This window comes from Phycomyces blakesleeanus, assembly GCF_001638985.1.
Source record: "Phycomyces blakesleeanus NRRL 1555(-) unplaced genomic scaffold PHYBLscaffold_14, whole genome shotgun sequence".
Lineage (NCBI taxonomy): Eukaryota > Fungi > Mucoromycota > Mucoromycetes > Mucorales > Phycomycetaceae > Phycomyces > Phycomyces blakesleeanus.
The window spans coordinates 1,062,170-1,084,292 of NW_017265147.1; the positions used below are offsets into that span (position 1 = coordinate 1,062,170).

Genomic DNA, 22,123 nt, shown 5'->3' on the forward strand with positions numbered 1-22,123 from the left:
CACTATCAAATTCGTCAAAAATACAGTATCAAATTCGCCACATGCAGTATTGAAATAGCCATGAATGCAAATTTATGATATACAAGTTTGTTAATTTGATTTGATTTACAATTGAAAATTCAAACGAACAAAAAGATGTGTAAAGTATATTATTCTCTTCATGCCTTACGTAATTTACAGTGAATAGTATATGTTTTACTAATATAAAAGACATACAAGAAGCATAAATAAAAATCTGTACAACCTTCATATCTTTTTTCTTTTTATATTCAAAAACCAACTCTACACCTATCCCTCAAAAAGCTTACAATGTCTGATACAGAAAGAACTCCAGTCCTGCATACAAAATCCAGAAAGGGGATGAAATACAGTGATGCCACTCATTCAACTCACATCCGTCATCTGATAATTGAAAAGAGCAAGAACCAGTTGAAAGCTCCATCAGAAATTGCCAAGGAGCTCAACATTCTGCATTCGACCATGAACACAATAATTGGAAGATTTGAGAGAACTGGAAGTGTGGAGTACAAGTCTCTGGGTGGTGATTTTAGAACAATCATCAAAGATCATCACAAACAGTTTATTCTGGATATGATTGATAGCAACAATACTATCACTCTAGCAGAGCTACAGCAAGAGCTAGTAAATCACTTCGATGACCTAGAGAAAATAAGTATCTCACCCTGTGTAATCACCTCTGCTACATTGAGAGAATCACTCTCAAAAGAGCAACACCAATTGAGGAGAAGAGGAACGACGAAGTGACTCTTATAAAAAGACACAACTTTATCTTAAGTCTGTAGCCGGAAGAAATCTTGTACAGCCAAAACTGTATTTTTATCAATGAGGTCGGCTTTAATTTTAACTTGATCAAGGGACGTGCCAGAGCAAAGGCAGGAGAGTGTGCTCTTGTGCCAACAAAGTCCAAAAGAGCCAAAAATGTGACAATTCTTTTTGCTTTGTCATCTGAGGGAGTTGAATCGTGTCATGCAAAGATAGTGGAAGGTGGAACAACTGGTAAAAATTTCTAGCACAAGTATTGCTTTGCTGTATATCTTACATACATGCTTATGAGTACCTACATCATTTTACTAACACTAATTTACAGGCCCAATTTTCAAAGAATTTGTTCAACAGTTGGTTGAAAAGTTGGATGCGGTCAATGCTAGACCATATCATCTTGTTGTGAATAATGCAAGAATCCACTTCAACCCTGGCCTTAGAGAGTGGTTGGAGCAAAGAAACACCCACAAGCTAAAGTTTCTTCCCCCTTATTCTCCTTTCCTTAACCCAGTAGAGGAGTGTTTTTCAAAATTGAAAAATTTTGTTAAAAAGCACCCTCTGGATGGCCAGGAAACGCTTGTAGAAAGAATCAAGGATGGAAGCAACACAATAACCAAACAAGATTGCAAAGGTTGGGTGAGACACAGCATCTCATTCCACAGTAGATGTATCAATATGAAGAAAAATCTATAATAAATGTTTTTTTTTAATTTGCATCCATGGCTATTTCAATACTGCATGTGGCGAATTTGATAGTGTATTTGTGACGATTTTTTTTTGTGGTTGCATCTAAATTTTTGTCCCATATGGCGAATTTGATATGAAAATCCTGTATAAATAAATTAATAGAAACATAAAATCTGCTGTTTATTTCACTTTTTCATTGGTGGATGTGTTAAAAATACATCCACTTTTATGACAATCTGTAAATACTGTTTCTGGTATAAAATGACGCTTAGTATTTCCTTTGTCGTTGTTGTGAAGAGATACAAGCTTTTAAAAAAAAATCTAAGCCTCTATTGATACAAAGTGTAAAGAGAACTTTATGACTTGCTTTTATCTTGCCATTCAAAAGAAAAGAATTTATAGGTGGAGCACAATGAAATAAAATATCCTATAGCCACGTCTTTGTAAAGAAATCAAAAGAAAAAAAAAGATCAAGGGTTTCTTGTCTACCGGGAAAAAAAGGGGAGGGGCCTAAATCCGGGTAAAGAACTAGAGCGGAAGAAAGCAGAGCCGAAAGGAATTAAGCTATGGCTAGTCTTTCCCATGACAACTAAAGATATGAGGGTTGGTTTTGATGTTGGAAGAGAGACAAAGGATCTAATGTGTGTGAACTAGAGCCAGATGGAGTATACATCATACATAGTGGTATGGGCATGGCAACAAAATTATCTAGACAATTGATTGTGTCAATTTGCGTATTTGACTAAAATCAAATTTGCACTTTTAGCAATCTCAAAATGATCTCTTTTCCCCCCTCCCCCTTTTCCCCAGTCAAGGGCGCATACCACATTATTGCTAGGAATGAAAGCGTTGCTGATATTCAACACATTGAGAGTAATAGAAGAATTGTATGACAAGACGCCATCAGATATTCTTGGGCCTTTTTGAACAATCAGGCACTCGCTTGCTGATTTCAAATGCTATATACACCTATTTCAAAAGCCATTCCTCCTCCTCCTCCTCCTCCTCCTCCTCCTCTTCCGCGAGTAGAGAGTACAATTTCATGCTTGTAACAGAAAATACACAGTGCTCATAAAAGATGTAACCATATGGTATCATTATTTGTCTAGATACCATGTTGGCTGCTTTTCTTCTTTTTCTTCTTTCGATTACCAATTATTGATAGATGTGGAATACACATGGAGAAGTACAACCAGGGGGGTCGATTTATAGCACTCAAATAAATCCAAATATGTTTATGCACAGCAAACAGCAGCACAAAATGCTAGCCTCCATATTCACCATGTACAAACAGTCCGTGAGTGACAGTGACAATGTTAATAACGTCAGATAGTACTTATCCAGAATACGTCCTGCTTGGGAAGAAGGCTATTTGGCTATGAGTCCAAGGTCAAATAAACCGATTAATACTACATGTGTTACTATTCGGTCAAAACTTCCAATTGGCTGTTTACTTGAAATATTGGTGATCATCAATAAAACAATCATTATTCTTTCTAGAGAGTCTTGGGAGAGCGAGAAAAGCTTGTAGCATATTAAAATACTACACCCAAGATTTGATATAACCAAAAATCATATTACTATCTCTATATCGAGCGTTATAATGAAGCGCTTTAAATATATATAAAAAGAAAAAGATTATTTTGATCAAAATGGACAAATTAAATACAAAAAATCTGCTATACATCCAAATCTATTAAGTAGTGCTTTCTTGTGTATATAAGTAATCTGGTGAGCCACAACAAGATCCACCACATAAAAGTAGTTTGAAATTGATTACTCAAGTATTGATCAAAACATCATATTTTTTCACTCATAAAAAACCATTTACTAATAAAAATGGCTATTTGCACCAAAAAGTTCATTTTTAATACCCACTTTTTCCTCAGAGCAGCATTTGAAAAAAAAATTAAATGTTTTGTTTTTGTTCTATTAAGTAAAGTTGTGCAAAAATTAACACAATTTTGGTCAGTGCTTGTTTGACTAGCAACAGACCAATATTCATGGAGATATCGATGGATGTAAAAATACTAATATCGATATTTACACCATCAAAAGATGTTATTTAAGTATCCGACATTAAAAGTGTGTGTCCCAAACTAATCTCACTGTTTGCATGGCAGCGTTTTGTAGTCATCTAGCACAGAGACGTTATTACGACAACAACAATAATCCTAAAGATATATATATCTTTTAAGAGATTGTGCTTTTTCAAGAGCCTGCTTGACGCTCATTTTGGCAATCATTGAGAAAATATGAATATTAGTTATTGCTTATTACTATATCATAAGAAGAAATATCACCATATTGAGCTTTGATTGTATCAAGTTTGTTTCAATAGTATTTAGTCTTTGTCTACTAGTAATAATAATAATAATAACAATATAGATATTGCCAATCTTAATACTATTCCTATTATTAATACATATCTTACAATCTTATGAATTTTTAATAAGATATATATATATATATAATAAAGGAGAATATTAAAAATAATTATAATAATAATACCAGTGATAATAAAGGGGAAGACACAAAGGGAGAGAGGAAGAGGGAGAGGAAAAAGAAGTGAGGACCTCGGATAAACTATTAACAATTTATCTAATTTTTTCAAAAAAAAAAAGAAAAAAGAAAAGAGTGAACAAAGATTGGATTGATTCGTGCACTTCTTTTGAATATTCCATTCAACATAATCATGTCAAATACACAAGACAGTCCAAAACTTAATGAAGAGCCAGCCGTGATATTGATTGAGGATCTAGAGGTATCTTTAATAAACATATATAACATTATCTTTTAGACTTTTTTTTTTTGAAAAAGATAAATGAAAATAAAAGCATTCTATATTAATTCTTATAAATATAAATATTCAATGTTGGATGTACAATATAGTGTCCAGGAATACAAGGATCGGACATCAAGAAGCTCAAGGAGGCTGGATTCCATACTATTCAATCTGTTGCTTATTCTACCAAAAGAGCCATCCTGGCTATAAAAGGAATATCGGAAGCAAAAGCAGACAAAATGATAGAACAAGGTAACCTATTATTTTCATGGTCGTTTTCCTTCTCTATATAGATGCCCTGAATTTACAAGTGATTTACATACATACATACATATACTCTTTATATATATATATATATATATAAAAGCTCATAGTATAATCCATATTGGATTCACAACTGCCATGGAAATGCATCTCCGTCGATCTGATCTTATTCCTATAACCACAGGTTCTAAAGATCTTGATAATCTTTTGCATGGTGAGGCTGATGGGAGACTTTCCTAATCTAATATCTATATCTATAAATCTCATTTTGAAAATAAAGGTGGAATCGAGACTGGTTCAATCACAGAGATATTTGGCGAATTTCGCACAGGAAAGACTCAAATGTGCCACACATTGGCTGTCACTTGTCAGGTACAATTCTTTTTCTATAACTAAATTCAATTCAATTCAATTCAATTCAATTAAACAAGCTCAATACTTGTAGCTCCCTATTTCAATGGGCGGTGCAGAGGGTCGATGTCTGTATATTGACACTGAAGGTACCTTTCGACCAGAACGGATCCTTGCTACAGCAGACAGGCAAGCATAACAATATTCATATCATGTTTACATAATTGCTTGATCACAAATTTATATTGTACTTTACTGCTACAGATTTGGTCTTGACGGTGAAGATGTTTTAAATAACATTGCTTATGCAAGAGCTTACAACTCAGACCACCAAACTCATCTGCTAATCCAAGCTTCTGCAATGATGTCCCAGGCCAGATTCTCACTGATGATCGTCGACAGCTTGATATCTCTTTATCGCACCGAATATTCCGGTCGAGGTGAACTCAGTGCACGTCAGATGCACCTTGCTCGATTTATCCGAGGACTTCAAAGACTAGCTGATGAGGTAATTAGCCAGCCAAAAATAAATAAATAAATAAATAATCAAAGCCAATGATTCACACAAACAACTAGTTTGGAGTTGCTGTGATCATGACAAATCATGTGGTAGCACAGGTAGATGGAGGTCAGTCGATGTTCAACCCAGATCCAAAAAAACCTACAGGTGGTCACATCGTAGCCCATTCAGCCTGCACAAGGTAAGCACCCACTCAAACTCAAATATTTATGAATTTCTTTATCATTCTCTGCGTACTGTATGTATCCTTTATATCTATGCTTCTTTAGATTGTATCTACGAAAAGGTAGAGGCGAAAACAGAGTATGTAAAGTGTACGATTCTCCATCTCTTCCTGAAACCGAAGCTCTATTTTCAATTAAAGAAAATGGAATTGGAGATCCATCAGATTAATCATTTTTACGAGACATATCTTTGTTTGCTTGTTTGCTTGTTTGTACATATAATTGTGTATATTCCTTTCATTAACTCATCAATTCATTCGAGGACTCAAAACAATTTGCTCCAGATAACCAACACAATCAATGCAATCAGAATCAAAATAATAGCAGCCGTAATCATCTTATTTGTTGCCATACTATCAAATAAAGAAGCTTCTTTATAAGTCTTTTCTTCTTATCTTTAATCTATCCAGTAAACAAAAAATAACTTACCGGCGGGCCATTCCCTTGAGAGTTCTTGATGCTTTATCAATATAAGAATCTGCTTCGGCAAGCTATACATAACAACAAAATTAACAACCGTGCATTGTTCACAATCGATTGATGTCCTAGACTTTCTTTCTTTGATTGTCGTGTAATCCAGGCGACTTACAGTATCTCTGGCACGAACAATCGTCTCTCTTTGTCCCTTCAATGTACCAAGAATGTTGATTCCAATACCCTCGGTCTCCAATGCAAGTCGATGACTATCTTCCAAACGGCGGCTTGATTGTCCAAGTCGCTCAGTACCACTCAAAAGACGCTGGCGTTGGTCCATAGTCGAGGCATCCAGATCACTTGTACTGTCATTGAGGTCACCAAACAGCTCGTTGCGGTCATTAGATCGTGGTGCAGCAGCAGTAGCCCTACGCTATCATTTTATTGTTGTTCGTAATACACACATATGTATATATTCATAAGTTTAAAGACATTCATTCAAACAGTAACAAATTGCAAAAAGAACATATCTTCTTTTCTTCGTTTGCTTTGTATCTTAGATCTTTACCAAATCGCGTTTCAGCTTCTCTCCTTCAGACTTGTAGAGTCTCAGTTTTGCTTGAAGACGAGTACGGCCTGGGGCTGGGATATTCAATATTTCCATTTCCATTTGCCCAAGCTAACATTATTATCGTTTTAAACAAGACAAGATATAAAACAATACTGAATTTAGAATATGCAAGAGAAAACTCCCCCAACACAGACACACACACGCACACGCATTCTCTCTCTCTCTCTTTCTTTCTTTCTTTTGTTGCTCAGCCAAATTATATGTACTCAAACACATAATTGTTTCTAACTTGAAACAAAATCTTCTTACAATCTCATCAGTCTCATCAATCTCTCTTTCGGCAGCCCGGATAATAGCTTTGCGCTCCTCTTTTGAAATTGAATTCAAACAAATGTCAATGAATGAATGAACATAGCTTGGTCAAAGCGCAACCTATGCTTTCTTTCTTTTGCATTTTATTTTATAATATATATATATATATATATGTATTTATATATTTACCTCCAGACTGACTGGGAATCTGCTTGTCTATCTTGACCTTGATAGACTCCGTGAGGGCATGCAGGTCCTGTTCATAATTTGTAAAGAGCTCGGAGCCTCCTGCGGATGAAGCCATTACGCAAAGAAATTTTTATAAAAAAAGTGAAAGAAGTTTGAAAGAAAAAAAAAACTACCAAAAAAAGACTTGATACCAGAACTTTTTCTCTCTTTCTCTCTCATTTTTTTAGTAATGAAAGTATTAAAGGGAGTTTGTTCAGCAAATCACGTGTCGTATGAACAGAAAACTAATGTCAAAATTAAACCCCGAAACATATTGGGAAAAGCAAACAGTTGTCCCCCTTCTCCTCCTCCTCCTCCTCCTCTCTCAGTCTCAGTCTCAGTCTCTCTCTCTCACACACACTATAACACACGCACACACACATTTTCTCCTTCCACCCCTCTGCACCTTTTATTTTATTTTATTTTATTTTATTTTATTTTTCTTTATCTTTATCTCTCTTTCTCTCTCTTTGGAGTGGATGGCAATAAGAAATTCTAACGATTCAGGTCAATGACAGCAAAGGAAGAATTTGTAGAAGCAGATGTCGATCCTGTACAGGTAAGAAATACACAACACCACTAATATCAATAGTATCAATAGTATCAGTTAAACTGGACTGTACGTTTCTAGCTTCTACTTCTTTAATTTGATTTTTATTTTATAAAGAAAAATAAAATAAAAAGAATTCCAGGAACACTAATTCAATTAACATTATTTTTATTTTATTTTGTAACAATTCTGAATTTATATGCTTAGATTGCGAGCGTGAAAGACCTCGAGGCAGAAACTCTGCCTATGATACAGGCATACAAAGATAAAGAAACAGAATACAACTGGGAAGCCCGAGAAAAATCCGCCTTAAGACTCCGTGGAATCCTTCGAGGTAATGCACCTGAAAGATTCCCGGATTCTCTTCAGGCCCAGATGCGACAGATGGTGGATGGTATCATTAAAGGCGTAAGAACAAACAAGCATACATACATTTTAATCTTTCTTTTTAGAGACTAAGGAAGAGAAAGTCGATGGGGGAATAGATGAATACACGTACAAATGACCAACCAAAAGATAGATAGATATATAGATAGAGAGAAGCGTGTAATACTGGTGGACAACAATACTAACAAAAAATATGTACCTGTCTATCTGTACATGCGGGTGGTTATTCCTACTTTGCTTTTGATTTATTAGATAGAAAGTCTACGGACATCCTTAGTCTTGCAGACCTTGGCCTTGGTGGTAGATATTGGAGTGTACATTGGAAAATCGCTTGACTCATACATATTTGACCACATATTCAACTGCCTATTGAGATGTGCCTCCGTAACAAGAAAGATTGTTGCCCTAAAGGCAAAATCAACCACATTGTCTTTCCTCCGTCACGCTACTTACCACCCAAAAATCATGAATCTTCTATGGCTGACAATGAACGAAAAGAACAATCAAGCAAGATTGTATGGAGCCACATACACAAAGGCTGCTTTGACATCCCTCTTAGGCCGAGATCCTGGCAGAAACTATATCGATAGATCCGGTGCAACAGATCTGGTGGAAAAAATCATCCTCAAAGGAATCGTGGATGCCACCCTTCCGGTCAAAGAAATGTGTCGCGAAATCTACGTAATTTTCGCCGAAAACTGGAAGGACCGTTCTGAAGCGTAAGAAAAGAAAAATGAAAGAGCAAGAAGGAGAGCAGAAGGAAGAGAAAGAGGGTTAAGGGGGTGGTAGGAGCATTAGTATGAGCATGAGCATGAGTATGAGCATGATCATAAGTATAAACATAAGCAGGCGCATGATGAAAGAGGGAGCTTGCAGTAAAGATGATAGTAACCATCTCTGTTGATTCTTTGATCTAGTATGTTGAGAACATTATCACCTACACTTAAGAAAGCATTGGAAAAGGCAAAAGCAGCTGCACCGCCATCACTACCATCACCGCCCCAACCACCAACAACAACTACATCCAGAAAAATAATAGCCACCGAATCCAAACAAATCTACAGTCCTAACAACTCCAGCAGCTCTCTACGCACGTCAAGTTCGATCGGATCTCACCGCAACGTGTCCGATGTACACGATGCTGTGTCTCCGTCCAGCTCAAGCGCATCGACTGGCTCAACAGGTTCACTGGAACCCCCAGACCGGATGCACCATGCTGCTCGGTCAGTTTCACCCTCTCTTCGGTCCACCTCACCACACCTCACAAGAGTCTACAACCCGGCATCGCCCGCACCTTCTCACCTCCAGGTGCTTTACCCACCACCGCCTACACCCACCCTTCGCAAAACACGCGCCCCAGTCCTCACGCGCAAGAAGTCGACTATCGGCCAGACCACAAAGCGAAAACTTAGTCTGCTGTCTATGCTGAACAATGAGGATCTCACTATAAGATGCGATGGTCTTCTTCTCCTGACCAAGAAACTAGCCTCGTTCCCATACAACCCGCGGCCAAACGCTGCATCTATTTTAGTCGAAAGCGGGACGGGTGTCTCTCTGGACGGCGAGCACCTCAAGTCAATTGTCTGGTCCATGCTCGACGAGGACAATGTCAAGCTGCACGAAACCCTTTCGACCTGGTCATCTGTAGCCGGCATTTTCCTCAAACTCGTTCCGTTTGATGAATATCTGCCACGGCTCATTCTTGATGCCTCTGTGGATGAAAACAGCCTCAAGACCGAAGATGACATTGCACACTGGAATTCCACAAAACTTGCTCTCAAGCGGGCCAAGATATATCTCAAAACACAAGATGTCGATCTTGCCGAACATGTGTTTGAGAACTTCTTGACGCACGGTGTGGCCGACACTGGACGGCGTGCGATGGGTGCTCGCAAAGACCCTGCCAAGAACTCTGCCAACCGCCGTAAACTGATGCGTTCATTCTTGGAGTGGATGGACGAACTTGTGATGCCGATAATCGGACTGGATCCAGATGAAGAAGGAGATGGAGACGCAAATGAAGGCCCAGAAACCGAAACCGGGCAGGATGAGTGGGTTGGACCTGAGAATGTTGCTTCCAGATGGTTTGAGTCGGACATTCACGTTCGCCACTGCCTTGACAAACTATTTCCGCTGGTCAGCACGTCCGCACCCGGCAGTATGTGGCATGCTCCCCTGGTGTCCTTTGTCTCCCACCTTCGTCTGGTGAACCAGCGCTTGTTTGAGACTATTGCGTCTACCCTTGACGAACAGACAATAACAAAGATTAGCCGTGTGCTCGGCGTGTACATTCGCCCAATACCTGACTATGTATGCCAGGCTGCTCCAGAAGACCTGACTCCGTTTGAACCTTCATCAGTGCTAGCAGCGGCAGCGGCGGCAACAGCGGCAGCGGCGGCAGCAATAGGAGAAATCCCTGTTGAGCAAGTACAAGTTAGATCTGCCGCATCTACGACTCCCTTACAACCATCCGAAGTTGATCTTCTACAGGCCCTAGAAGACATCAGACTAGATTCCCCCGCTCCTTACGACGGACCAATTCAAACCCCACAAGTTCACAAACCAATCGAACACTATTATACCGCATCTACTGAATCAGTGCGTTCTGCACAGCTGCCTACACAGACTTATGGACCCCCACTCACCCGATATCCCGAGCAAGTTCAAACGACACGCTCTGTAAACCATCCCCCCACACAGACACAGACACAGACACCGGCGCCGATAAGCCACTCTAACGATCCCTACCAACCGATGATACCTCACGCCGAATTTATTTCCCCAGCACGCCATTCCGAGCCAATCCACTCTTCACAGTATCCCGAAAGAATTCAACAGCTACAACTACAAGCCCAAGCCCAAGCCCAAGCACACGCACAAGCCCAATCACAACTACAGGCACAACTAGAAGAACAACTACAACTACAGGCACAAGAACAAGCACAAGCACAAGCATACGCACAAGCACAAGCACAAGCACAAGCACAAGCACAAGCACAAGCACAAGCACAAGCACAAGCACAAGCACAAGCACACGAACAACCCATTGCACTGACCAGAGAAGTTCATTATGTAGAACACGATCAACTTGGTCATAATATTGAGTCAGTACCAGACCCAGACCCAGTACCAGTACCAGTACAAGAACAAGTACAGGAACCAGTACAGGAACCAGAACCAGAACCAAAACTAGAACAAGAGCCTCCTGTAGATCAACACACTGTGATTGGACAGATTGAGTCAATCGAAGAAATTCCTCAAATTGGATCTACTGAACCAGCTGTCCAACCAGAGGAACACTTAATTGAACCAGTGCAGTCTAAAATCCCTAATATTGCAGATGCTCCTGCGCTAGTAGAGAGCACTTTTGGACTAGAAGAGCGCCCTACCGAATCTGTAGAAATCCCACAATCAAATGTTGTAGCAGTAGAACAAGAACAAGAACAAGAAGAAAAAGAAAAGGAACAGGTGATGGCAACAATAGAGCCAGTGCACCAAGTATCAGCAGCAGAAGACGAACAAAAAGAAAAAGTAATAACAGCAGCAGAAGCAGAAGCAGAAGCAGAAGCAGAAGCAGAAACAATAGCAGTAGCAGTAGCAGTAGATATGGTGTCGCCAATCCAGACCATGGAGCCTTTTGAGCCAATGCACCCTCAGGGACTTGGAATCTTTCCTCAGGATCTCCCCAAGATGGTTTCTAAACAGACTGGCTACAACCCAATAGAACATTCTCGGAACACTCCTCTTCCTGTTGAGCAAGCTGTTAAAGAAAGCCAGACGATTGCCTATGTTAATTCGATTGAGGTGCCAAAGAACATCAAAGAAGAGACGAGTGTTGGTGCTTACCAACAGGTTCCTGAGAATGTTGGCATTCCACAGACTTCCTTGACAAATGGCTACACAACTCAGTCCTCTTCTAATCGAGCGTTTGAAGATGAACCACTCAAGTTTGCTTCTCCAATTGAACGCCCAGATTTTCCTGTAAGTATTTACCCTCAACAAAAAAAAGACATATGCATGTACGTATATGTGTATATGTGTATATGTATGTGCGTGTGTATGTACATCACAACCACTGTGAAAACAAATGGTACCCTGTGATAAGAAGTACATCTGATCAAACTGAATCGAATCGAATAAATTAAATTAAATTAAATTGAATTAAATTAAATTGAATTGAATCGAACTAATATTGTTGTTGTTGTTGTATACATTAGCTCCCATCGTTGGCTCCTATTGTCGATCAATCGAGTGGACCAGAGGAAACTGAAATAATATTTGTGCAGCAGACACTGCAAGAGGGACCTTACCTCAACGGCAGACTGGTCAATTATCCACTTCCTGTTTTCAAAGAGAACCCGCGAACTCAACATGCCTCACCGCTGTCGATTGCACGTGGTGGACGAGACAAGACGGTGATATTGTACAGTCTGGTGGACAAGATGTATTCTTCTAATGCGGACTACAATACCTTCCGCCGACTTATCCGTTTGGCGCGAGAGTCGCCTGTGCTCAAGTCATGGGACCAGGGAGGCGCGACCGAATCGGGTAGTGATCTCTGGGGCGGCGGGCTCCAGGACGGTGGTAACTTTGTCGAGGTTGTCCAGGGAGCGTTGGCCTATCTCAAGCCGACATCGGGACTTGTTTTGGGTGCTATGGAACTTGTGCAGCAGCTGGCTGCAACCCAGTCTGGACTGTTTAGGTTCTATGAGCGCAAGAAAGATTCGCGTGGGATGACACTTGAAGGTCGTTTGGCGAGACAACTGTTACTTATCAGGGCATCTCAAGATCCAACGGTAAGTATTTGCTATGAATTCAATTGGTGTTGTTCAATAAGGATAGTAATGATAATCTTGTGGTTAAATAACTGACTAATAATATATATTCTGGGGGGTTGTAGATCTGTGCAGGTGCTGAAGATGCGTTGGAAAGTGTACTTGGAGCCGTGAGTGCTCAGACCGCATTTGAACTATTGCTGTCATACTTGATCCACCACCTGAGCACTTGCCCATACGATCGGGAAATGTGGGTTTCTGTGAGATACCCTCCTGTTGGATCTGGTTTTATGTATCTTTCAAAATGGGTTAAGGAGATCAATGACGGTAGTTTTGTAACTACCTGGCTGAGACGAGGAGGAGCAGAAGTGTTTAGAAAGGTAAGAGACATGAAACAAAATAAAAAATCAAAACAAATTAAACCCAAAATAATACAAATCAAACGAATACATATATAACACACTCATGTAAATATAAATGTGTATTGGTCGATATTAGGGTATGAACGATGGTTTGATCAGTGTACGAAAGTCCTGTGTTGAGGCTATAGTTGCATTCCAGGATATTGTGGGGGATAGTGTGTATGATTTATTGGAAGACTTGAGGGATGACCAATTGAACTTGGTGAGACACTATGTAGCCAAGTCGATAAGAAAGAAAGCTAGTATTCGAAGTATGAGTGTAGCATCTCAGATGAGATAATTCACACACATACAAAAACACACACACATACACACACACTACATACATACTTATATATATATATATTATATATAATTGCTATTATTTTTCTTTTATTTAATTTTATTATTATTATTATTATTATTATTATTATTATTATATCTATATACATATTTCCATATATATACATATACATATATATATATATATATACATTACATACATACATTACATACAAAATACATATATATATATATATATATATGTATATGTATGTATATATATTTTATACCCCCTTCCATCCTTTCACTTTTACTTTGCCTCTTAAAAAGTATATGTATATATATATATATTTACGCGCTCTCTTACTCTCTTACTCTCTCTCTCTCTCTCTCTCTTTCTTGCTGTCTTTCTTGCTCTCAAATTTATTTTTTGTTAATTAATTATTCAATTATATACCAAGTATCACTGTATCTAATTATTTATCTATATTTCTTTACTTATTTATTGCTTTTTATGGGAGGTTATTATTTTGTAAGAGAGAAAAGTATTTGTGTATATGTATGTATGTATGTATGTATATATATATATAATAAGATAATTGTTCTGGATTCTATATTGATTAGTGATAATTAAGAAGAAGAAGAAGAAGAAGAAGCAAATGGTACTATTATACTATAGAGTATCAATTGAATGATTCAATAAAAAAGGACTTGGTTTTTATTGATTGCCACCAAGAAAGACATATATATATATATTGATAATGATAATGATATTGCTATTGATAGTCACCTCCCCCTTCTAATTCTCTCTTTCACATTGTACTGTACAAATTATGTATTATTTTAAATATATAATAAAATAAAAACAAGGACCTATATCTTTCTCTATTTGGATTTGGAGTCCCTGCGTTATACTATCTGTACAAATGACTATGATGAAATTTAATAAGATCTAAAGCTCCTAAATAAATAAATAAATAAATAAATAAATAAATAAATAAATAAAAGCCGCATAAATGGAAAGTTACCAAAGTCGAGATATAAACAAACAAAATCAAGGATGTAATTGGATTGTAGAACGAGCTGGCTTGCTTTTATTTGAGCTTATTGCTTGGGAGGATGCAAATCTGACCTTTTTATGCAAATCTAACTCATTCCACACAAATACACTACACCCAAGAAGATTTTTATATATATAAGAAGAAGAAGAAGAAGAAAAATTATTATTATTATTCCCCTATACCCACCCCTTGATTTTTCTGTAAAGTTTCGCTATCTGTGTGCACCAGCCATCATTGGAATTCTACCTCTTTAACAATATAATGATAATAAAAAGTTCCTCGCCATATCTATTCATTTGTTCATTTGTCCATTTGTTCAATTGATAGCAATAGTTATAGCTATAGCTATATGTCTTTCATTGGTGAGAAAAGAATAGATAAATGCCCTTTTATTCTATGTCACTCTTATATCAATTATATTCCTCTATCTATAATACAATATACATATCTCTTTTCTTTCTTTCAATCTTTTTCTTTTTCTTTTTTTTTTTAATATATAAACAAGCAATGTAACCCCACATCCTCTATTCCTTTTTGCTTTCGTTTTCATTCGACGTAAAATATCTAAAATATAATTACATGAGATTTTATTCTTTCAGTATTGATTACTATCCCTTCATAAACCCCCGTGTCCAAACCGCTTACCTTTTTATTTATTTGATTATTTGACTATTTGACTATTTGACTATTTGATTATTTATTATTTATTTATTTACCTTATAAACGCACACACATTATATACTTATATACTTATATATACTTATATATACATATATACTTTTATACATATATATACATATATATACATATACATATACATATACATACATTTATATTTCTATATTTATATATATATATTTATATATATATTTATATATTTATATATTTATATATATATATATACTCTTGCATACATACTCACATACATATTTATTATTTCTGTTTTTTTTTTCTTAATACTTTTCAAACTTTGGAATCTCATCACCATCTCCTTACTCTTTACAACTAATGCTTACCTGTTCCCAAGATATGTTCTTCAAAAACGAACAAATTCAACAACAATCGCGTGATCAAATGTCATTCCCATCAATCCACAAGTCATCTCCAATGACAGCAATGTCCACCTTCCACTCAGACTGCCAACTCAAGGATAAACGACCCAGACACCCAAAGAAAGACTACATGGTTCCTCACTCAAACCCTGCTCTCGTAAACGGCAAAGACAAAGAAGAGGTCAGTAACACGATAAACAAATTCAAGCATCTTAATAAAAGATACATAAAAAAATTGTACTCAAAATTCAGCACTACATAGCAATAATTATGCTAACATTTTATTTTTACTGGCTTTTTCATTGGCAGCAAGTCTGGCCAGTCGATGTCGAATCTGCCTTTATTGAAGGTAAACTTTCTTTTATATATATATATATATATATATATATAATTATAATTATAGTCTATTATTTGACAAGATCCTTATTCTTATTGTTTTGCTCTCCTTCCTCTTTAGCATTGGAAACCATCCCAAAATTAGGAAGACGAAAAATCCTAGTTAATGGAAAACCGTGTGGTATGTTCAGCAATATATATATTATTCTTATTTTAATTTAATTTAATTTAACAAAACTTCTAATTTAATCATTTCCATTAACCCCACCCCACCCCCTCCTTCAAGGTCGCAATGAACTAATCTCAGACTTCATTTTCCGCAAGACCTCAAAGATTCGAACCCGTAAACAGGTCTCATCACACATCCAAGTCCTCAAAAATACGCGTAAAAGTGACCCTCATTGTAAGTCTTGTAGTTAATACACCAAAAGAATACATTATTAAATAAATAAAAAAAAATGCTATCTTATGCCATGTTTATCACAGTCATGCGTCTCTTGACAGATTCAACAGACACTAAACCAAACGAAAATTATCTTCAAAAGAAACCAACCGGGCTTCATCCAAACGCGTTCCTAAAGAATGCTATCAACAGCCAGCTGGGTGTATCACACGGCAACTCAACCGTTATCTTCCAACCCTCCGAGTCTTCCTCTTCAGACGAATCTTCAATTGGCTCTTCACCTTCACCTGCAGACTATGTATTCGACCTTATGTATGGCGTCGACCCTAACATGTCTCAGAACCCACTTTCTATGCTGGACATCAAAGATATTTATAGCCCACTCCAACAACAGAGCTTGTTTGGAATGGTAGACCCACTCACCACTCAACAATTAATCATTCAACAAAATCATCACAATAATCACAATAATCATAATAGTCATAATAGTCATAATAATCATAATAATCATAATAGTCATAATAGTCATAATAGTCACAATAATCACCATCACCAACAGCAGCAGCAGCAACAGCAAATACAGCAACAGCAGGACATTTCAACCGGAAACAATCCTTTCTTTGGAACAGTAGCAGCCAACTTTGGGATTAATGCATTCCCCTCATCTTCTTGCCTCGCTACAAATACCCCTTACCCCTTTACTGGTTCAGGTGTAGAAGCCATGTCTGTGGACAACATGAGCTCCTCGTGCCTCTTTGACTTTACTAAACCTCCATCTCGCTCAAAGAAAAATTCTAATCAAAATTCTAATCCAAAACAGCAACCTATCGCCGAATCATCCATTTCAACCTTAACATCTTCCTCTTCTTCTTCCTCCGCATCCTCTTCATCCGCATCCGCATCCGCATCTTCGTCCTCTTCTTCTTCATCGGCATCTTCATCGTGTGCACACACCAATCCAAATCAAAAGACAGATAAAAATATTATCACAGATCAAGACAAAGAAAATGATCATCTTGAGTTTGCTCTGTGGCCAAATTACCTTTGTCTCTACCTGGAATATGCTTTACCTTACGACACCTCCATGACCGTATCTCACAACCTTGCCCAATTACCTCATTGTTATCCAAACTGTCTATCAACAGTAGATGCCAGGTCGATCTCACGCGAAAAATGTCCTTTGATTGGAGCCCTGACACAAAGTCACCACAGCCAAAACAGCAACAACAACAACAACAAGAACAGCGACAGCAGCAACAGTAGCCAACAGTCGTCCACAAGCGTTGTACTTCTGGCCAAACTGAAACTCGATCTCAACCTCAACATCTCAGACTTTGTGTTCAACAATACCTTCTTTTTCGAAACCCGTGACAGACGCACAATTGAATGCACGACAACCATCTACTCGTTTGGAAACGTGGTGTTGGAGTCTAAAGAAATCCAACAGGCACTCTGGCTCAACGAAGGAAAATACATGTACAGCTTTGTTTTTGTCAACCAGTTCTTTGATGCCTTCATGAAAGGAATTCGGTCTCTCCAGTCCTGGGAAGAAGTCGATATTGCGATTCACAATCTATGCATTGTACAGGTACGACTCCCTATTCAATCTGTTATTTATTTATTTATTTGTCTGTTTGTTTGTTTGTTTGTTTGTTTGTTTTTGTTTTTGTTTGGATATTGAACTCTTTTGTATAGGTATTTGAGGACATGGAAACCAAATACAACAGTACGGCTCCTGGTACGATGGATCCTTCCCTTGTCGAGACCAACATCTCCCCAGAAAGCTGTGTCGGATCTTCATCCAGAGGCCGCCCTTCCTTACTTTCAATGGTCTATGAATTCGAACGGGGTCATGGTACGATCGACATGTGTGCAGTTGGAGATGCGGCTACAAACGAAAAATTTGGTATCGGTAGAGGACTTGATGTCTTGATAGATACAAAGCCAGAAGCGTAAATAAAAGGAGACAAGGAAGCAAACATACACACGTACATATACACACACACACACACACAAATACATACAAATATCAATGATAATGATAATGAAAATGAAAATGAAAATGAAAATGACAATGACAATGACAATAGCGACGACAACTATACAACAACAGCAACAACAACAGCAACAATAACCAAAACAAATATACATAAAACTTCCAGCCTTACCCTTCGTCCCCTCCATCCCCACCCCTGGTCTCAAGAAGGAGGGGGGTAAAATCATCATATACCAACAAGTTATTTAGTATAATCATTCCTTACCATAGATTTCTTATTTCCATGATCTATGATACGCCATCACTCGTACATAATGCACATTCTTTCCCTTCGTTTATTTTATTTTATTTTATTTTATTTTATTTTATTTTATTCTTTCTTGTTTATTTCCATACGAACATATTGCACAGTCAATTACACACACTTTACACACCACAAACCACAAACCACACACTTCATACTTTACACTTTACACTTTACACTTTACACTTTACACTTTACACTTCACACTACATACTTCACACTACACACTTCACACACATGAACTCTTTTTTATATTTTTTTTTCAAGAAAAAAAAACACAATTTGATCTATGCCAACATGAAGTATGGTTGTAACTTATGAGACCCTTTATATATATATATATATATATATATATATATAATTATAACAAGAAAGGATATATATATATATAAAATTCACATTCATTATATTTTGGATTCTAAATTGATATATTGATTGAATGGTTGATTGATTGGTTGGTCAATTGATAGGTAAATAGGTAGGTAAATAGGTATATAAAGTAAAAAAAAAAAAAAAAGAAGAAGAAGAAAGACATAATATTTACATTAGTAAAGGCCATAACATACGCCTTACTTTGTGCGAATGATAAGACTATAGAAACAAGCATCGCACACACGGCTCCATTCGACACAAGGAGAGTCGTATGAGAAAAGTGGAAGTTGGTTAGCACTGTGTCGCTGGCACACAATCATGCCACATTTACGGCAGTGGTGTTTCCGCTGAAAGAACGAAAACTGGGTATTACACTGGACTTTTAGTGAGCCAGACTGAAACTGACATTGGTCTGTGGTGGTATCGGGGGTCCACTGTTTCCGTGGTAAGAGGACAAAGCGTTCTTTACGGTCTTTGGCTGAAATGTGAAGCATATAATGGTGCCGGCGAAGTTTTGTGTGTTGTATTGTTGGGGACACATGGGTAACCTAAATAATAGTAAGAAGAACAAGAAGTATATTAGCAAAACAGATACACAGATATAGTTCTTGTTTTATATATTCACATTCATATTCATATTCACTTTTATATATAAAAGGGTATAAATTAAGATTAAAACTTGCCTTGGTGGGCATCTTTTCGGTATCCTCGACAACCCCAGAGCCTGCTATCATCATTTCAATACCACGCAAACGGCCTTCAAACGTGTGGATCACATGGCCTGTTCCCACTCCCCCACCCACACACATCCCGACATCCCATCGCATCTTGTGAATCATGTCGTTTTTTTCTTCCAGGTGGAGTAGGTCGGCAATCGTCTTCCTAAAGTCCCAGCGGGTCATCTCGTCGTCTTCGTCCGGACTCTCATCTTCGTCTTGGTTCTGGAGGTTGATTTGCATGTCTAGGTCAGCCATCAATTCGGCAAGACTTTCTATCATGTGGAGCTGCTGTTTGGCCACCTCTTCACATTCCGTAATACGATCCGCATAGGCCTTTTCCCGCTTCTCAAACTGCTCCTCCACTGTGTCATTGATGGCCATCAGCTCTCGTACACGTCCTTCGGCATTCAGTAATTCGGTCGAAAAGGTTTCTAGTTCTTCCGACTGAGTGATACAAGACGTCAGCAATTCGAGAAAACGTGTCCGCCACTCGACTGCTAACAGGTCTGTGTCGTGGGACGCGGAGGACGCTATGGAGGCCGTTTCGGATAGTTCGTCGAGGCGAGAATTGATGAGTGTGTTGGTAGTTAGGAATAGAGAGGTCAGACTTGGACTGGCGGGTATACTGTGTGGACTGCTTTCCTTTGGCTGATGGTAATGCAGCCATGGTGCATATACGTCTCCTTCTAAGGGAGGTCTTTGGGTATCGATGGTTACGGAGCCCTGTGAGCGGATCCGGCGGTGGTATCCACAATCGGCTAAAGCGGCAGATCCGTGAGACGTCTCGTCTGAATAAGATACAAAACGACTGGATGCTGAGCTCAGACGGCGGACCTGTTCAAACGGATCGTCCTGCGTGCGCCGTTCAGCAGTCTCGGTGTCAAAGATCTCCTTGACATGAAAGGCCTGCATGTTCCGTGTGATTCCTGTAATTGTCGCCCGTAGGACCTCGAACGCATCGATGCGTGGATCCCAAAGGGTGTGTGCGGCAGAATACATTGAATCTTGTTGATTGGTCTCTTGGCGGGTCATCATCATCAATGGAGTTTGTTTTCCTCTTCGGTCAATTGCATGAGATGATCTGGTCAGGCGAGGGACGATGGCGATAGCAGAAGAACGTCTTCTGGCCATCACTTCGCCCACACTCTCTCGTCGCTTCTTTGACTCGAGAGCATGTAGAAAACGACTGTTCTCAAGTGAAGCGGGGTCTGAAGAAGGCATGGCATATGGAATCAAAGGGGTTCAGGTTGAGGCCATATCTTTGTTAAAAAAAAAAAAAAAAAAAAGGGCATAGATAGGTCGCGTGACGACAAGGTGTTATGTCCCGCACACAACAAAAAAAAACAAAAAACAAAAAACAAAACAAGGGAAAACTGAAGCTTTGTACAAGGAATGACGCGCTGGTTTCCAGATTTTTCCAAACAGGATCAGCAGCTTACTTTTGTTTTATCAGATTTTACATATAAAACTTTATATCTGTTCAATTTCAATTTTGTTCCTTTTGTTCCTTTTTGTTTCATCCCCCGAGAAAGTCTCAAATATTATTTATTAACAAGAATGGGGCCCAATTCTATTGATCCTACAACATTGAACTTTCGAATGGGCGGGCTGAGGGATGGGTCTGTGCGCAAAATTCCGCCTTTTCATTATTGTTTTAATAATACTAATAATAATAATATATATCTGTATTATTTCCTTTCTTATCTTGGGCCAAATTTGCTTTTTTTTTCGCATTCTCTTTATCAGTATCATTATATATATATTTGTTGTTATGTATTTGATTTCTGTTAATGAGAAATCCACACAGAGAAAAGGATTATATATATATATATGTGTGTGTGACAGGCTTGTCTCACAATGGCAGAGCAAGAATTTTAATTTGTTTACGGTCTCCAGCATCTCTGAATCACCAAAATAAGTAATATGAAAGCTAAAATAAACAAGTCAGTCAGTCAATCAATCAAGGAAGAAACGACGCAGTACAAGACGTCAAATGAATAATCACATACATTATATATATAATATTCAATAAAGTATTGAAAGTTGGATTTTAGATATCCGGTAAAGTTTCGTCATTTTCATACATATTTATGGGCTGGATGATTCGGTACAAAGCTGTTTTAAGAAATATCCAAACCAAACTACACCAAAAAAAGAAAACCGGATTGTTTAAGATTCTTACAACAAGCTTGTGATATTGATATTAAGATTTATATTAATATACATTTTATTTCTTACCGTGCATCTATTGGTGACATCCTAATCAAACACACAAGTAAAAGATAGACCTAGTTCTGATCAGTTGTTGACATCATTATGCTATAGCTATAAAGGTCAAAAGCCCGG

The 22,123-nt window shown here is 37.9% G+C and overlaps 6 protein-coding genes across 6 annotated transcripts; 4 read left to right on the top strand and 2 right to left on the bottom strand.

The window, feature by feature from the left end:
• Positions 1–309: 309 nt before the first annotated feature.
• On the top strand, positions 310–2,803 carry PHYBLDRAFT_170074 (Homeodomain-like DNA binding domain-containing transcription factor; the record flags this gene model as incomplete). Its single annotated transcript, XM_018436244.1, has 4 exons — positions 310–642; positions 1,972–2,111; positions 2,237–2,357; positions 2,636–2,803. 4 exons carry the CDS (start codon positions 310–312, stop codon positions 2,801–2,803), a joined length of 762 nt encoding a protein of 253 aa, XP_018290217.1.
• A 2,154-nt stretch (positions 2,804–4,957) lies between these two features.
• Positions 4,958–5,796, top strand: PHYBLDRAFT_159261 (hypothetical protein). The gene has a single exon (XM_018433953.1). The coding sequence runs from the start codon at positions 5,235–5,237 to the stop codon at positions 5,406–5,408; it is 174 nt and encodes a 57-aa protein (XP_018290218.1). The 5' UTR covers positions 4,958–5,234; the 3' UTR covers positions 5,409–5,796.
• Positions 5,797–6,039: 243 nt separating this feature from the next.
• PHYBLDRAFT_71228 (hypothetical protein) lies at positions 6,040–7,215 on the bottom strand (the record flags this gene model as incomplete). Its single annotated transcript, XM_018442432.1, has 5 exons — positions 6,040–6,105; positions 6,204–6,461; positions 6,597–6,707; positions 6,909–6,967; positions 7,101–7,215. 5 exons carry the CDS (start codon positions 7,213–7,215, stop codon positions 6,040–6,042), a joined length of 609 nt encoding a protein of 202 aa, XP_018290219.1.
• A 5,555-nt stretch (positions 7,216–12,770) lies between these two features.
• Positions 12,771–13,712, top strand: PHYBLDRAFT_159263 (hypothetical protein). The gene is made up of 3 exons (XM_018433954.1): positions 12,771–12,872; positions 12,977–13,231; positions 13,350–13,712. The coding sequence occupies exons 1-3, from the start codon at positions 12,810–12,812 to the stop codon at positions 13,551–13,553; spliced, it is 522 nt and encodes a 173-aa protein (XP_018290220.1). The 5' UTR covers positions 12,771–12,809; the 3' UTR covers positions 13,554–13,712.
• Positions 13,713–15,603: 1,891 nt separating this feature from the next.
• Positions 15,604–18,432, top strand: AbaA (TEA/ATTS transcription factor; the record flags this gene model as incomplete). The annotated part of the gene is made up of 6 exons (XM_018443542.1): positions 15,604–15,828; positions 15,957–15,996; positions 16,051–16,164; positions 16,270–16,386; positions 16,470–17,974; positions 18,082–18,432. 6 exons carry the CDS (start codon positions 15,604–15,606, stop codon positions 18,340–18,342), a joined length of 2,262 nt encoding a protein of 753 aa, XP_018290221.1. The 3' UTR covers positions 18,343–18,432.
• Positions 18,433–19,282: 850 nt separating this feature from the next.
• Positions 19,283–19,432, bottom strand: PHYBLDRAFT_9747 (hypothetical protein; the record flags this gene model as incomplete). Its single annotated transcript, XM_018444022.1, has 1 exon — positions 19,283–19,432. A coding segment is annotated over one exon (150 nt), but the record flags the coding sequence as incomplete, so codon positions are not given.
• Between the last annotated feature and the right edge of the window lie 2,691 nt (positions 19,433–22,123).

What these genes read in the sequence shown, in the direction of transcription:
- PHYBLDRAFT_159261 (XM_018433953.1), top strand. Translation starts at nt 5,235, where the DNA reads ATGTCCCAGGCCAGATTCTCACTGATGATCGTCGACAGCTTGATATCT.
- PHYBLDRAFT_159263 (XM_018433954.1), top strand. Translation starts at nt 12,810, where the DNA reads ATGACACTTGAAGGTCGTTTGGCGAGACAACTGTTACTTATCAGGGCA. An exon ending in GGGCATCTCAAGATCCAACG is followed by an intron (nt 12,873 to 12,976) that starts GTAAGTATTTGC and finishes GGGGGGTTGTAG; the next exon opens with ATCTGTGCAGGTGCTGAAGA. An exon ending in GAGCAGAAGTGTTTAGAAAG is followed by an intron (nt 13,232 to 13,349) that starts GTAAGAGACATG and finishes GGTCGATATTAG; the next exon opens with GGTATGAACGATGGTTTGAT.